The 1,302-nt window shown below is 41.4% G+C and overlaps 1 protein-coding gene across 1 annotated transcript; it reads right to left on the bottom strand.

Moving 5' to 3' along the window:
- Window positions 1-284: 284 nt before the first annotated feature.
- LOC109953972 (sorting nexin-19-like) lies at window positions 285-920 on the bottom strand (the record flags this gene model as incomplete). Its single annotated transcript, XM_020589409.1, has 2 exons — window positions 285-479; window positions 637-920. Coding segments are annotated over 2 exons (479 nt in total), but the record flags the coding sequence as incomplete, so codon positions are not given.
- Between the last annotated feature and the right edge of the window lie 382 nt (window positions 921-1,302).

The following is a 1,302-nucleotide window of genomic DNA, read 5'->3' as shown; positions in this document are numbered from 1 at the left end:
TGTGACTAAATAAACAATGAAGACTCATAAGAGCCCCTGCTCTGTAAGCATCCAGAAACATTGGTGAGTAATATGGATATAAAGACAATTAAAATAACTGGATTCTCTAGCAAAAATCTAGTTGTGTTAACCTTGTTTTACTTGAAAGTTTGCCCAAAATACAAGACCTATTTTTCTCATTTATATGACATTTAAGCTGACTATGACCTGCTTACACAACGTGTATGCAGATACACTGCAACACTCCGAAATCTACCAAATGTGAGGTCTTTAAATCACAGTACCTTCCTGTCAAGTTGTCTCGCACGCATTTTCAGCTCCATTGCCACAGAGATCATGGCCTCCTGAACCTCTGTTTCAAAGCCACTTTCACAGGACACAGTGGAGTACCAGGAAGCAACAAAGTCCCTGATGATTTTCCTCACAGTGTTGTGGATCTCCTGGTCCAAGCAATTCTCATCCTCCACAGAGGATGTAACCTGAAAATTAGGAATTGCAAAATGAATTAAGTAATTCTGGAGCCTGTTTCCCAAAACCAACTTAAGACTAACATAGCCCAGCAAATTAAACTTGTGTAACCATGTCAACAAAATACATGAAACTAGAGTTGTAAACCACAGAACACTGTACATTTACCTGCTCAAGGGCAATAAACCTCTCCAGGTGAACCACATTGTTGGACTCCAGGACTGCCTGTGAACCAAGCCAGCCACCAAGCACCACCAGCAGGCTGGTGAACATGCACAGCAACCAGATGTTGACCAGTAGGTGGAAAAGCACCAGCCATGCCAACACCACACCAAAGCCTAATAAGTTCCTCTTTCCCAACACCTCAGTCATGGCACTGCAGGGTTTACTGTGTGGCTTGACAGCCTCTGGAAGAGAAGTGAAGATCACAGACACCAGGGCAACATCACACACTGAAAAACAAAACCAATGGAGAAAACACAAGTATTATGTGCAAATCAGACAGAGAAGCTGTGTGGAAGTAAGAATGAGATCGGTAAGACTAAAATTGGATGAATGCATGGTCAAAATAAGCAAAAGCAAAAGCTGGTCAGGGGCAACGATGAACTGTTGGACATGACTCCTTTTCTACAAACCTTCTGCATGAGTATTCCAGAGCTTCAATTATGGAGGAGCATGCAGACAGCAGTCTACAGCTGGCAAAATTACTTGTATAGGATTTTGCCTCAAGCCCTTAAAAATCAGCCATTATTCATGTTTGCTGTGCCTTTCTAATTAAAGTCTACTTTTACAATTTATTTGTGAATATGAAGCAGTAATATCCATTACAGTACA

The sequence above is a fragment of the Monopterus albus genome, unplaced genomic scaffold (genome assembly GCF_001952655.1).
Source record: "Monopterus albus unplaced genomic scaffold, M_albus_1.0 scaffold2353.1, whole genome shotgun sequence".
Taxonomy (NCBI): Eukaryota; Metazoa; Chordata; class Actinopteri; order Synbranchiformes; family Synbranchidae; genus Monopterus; species Monopterus albus.
The sequence above is the reverse complement of the archived record's forward strand: the minus strand, read 5'-3'. Positions and strand labels throughout refer to the sequence as shown.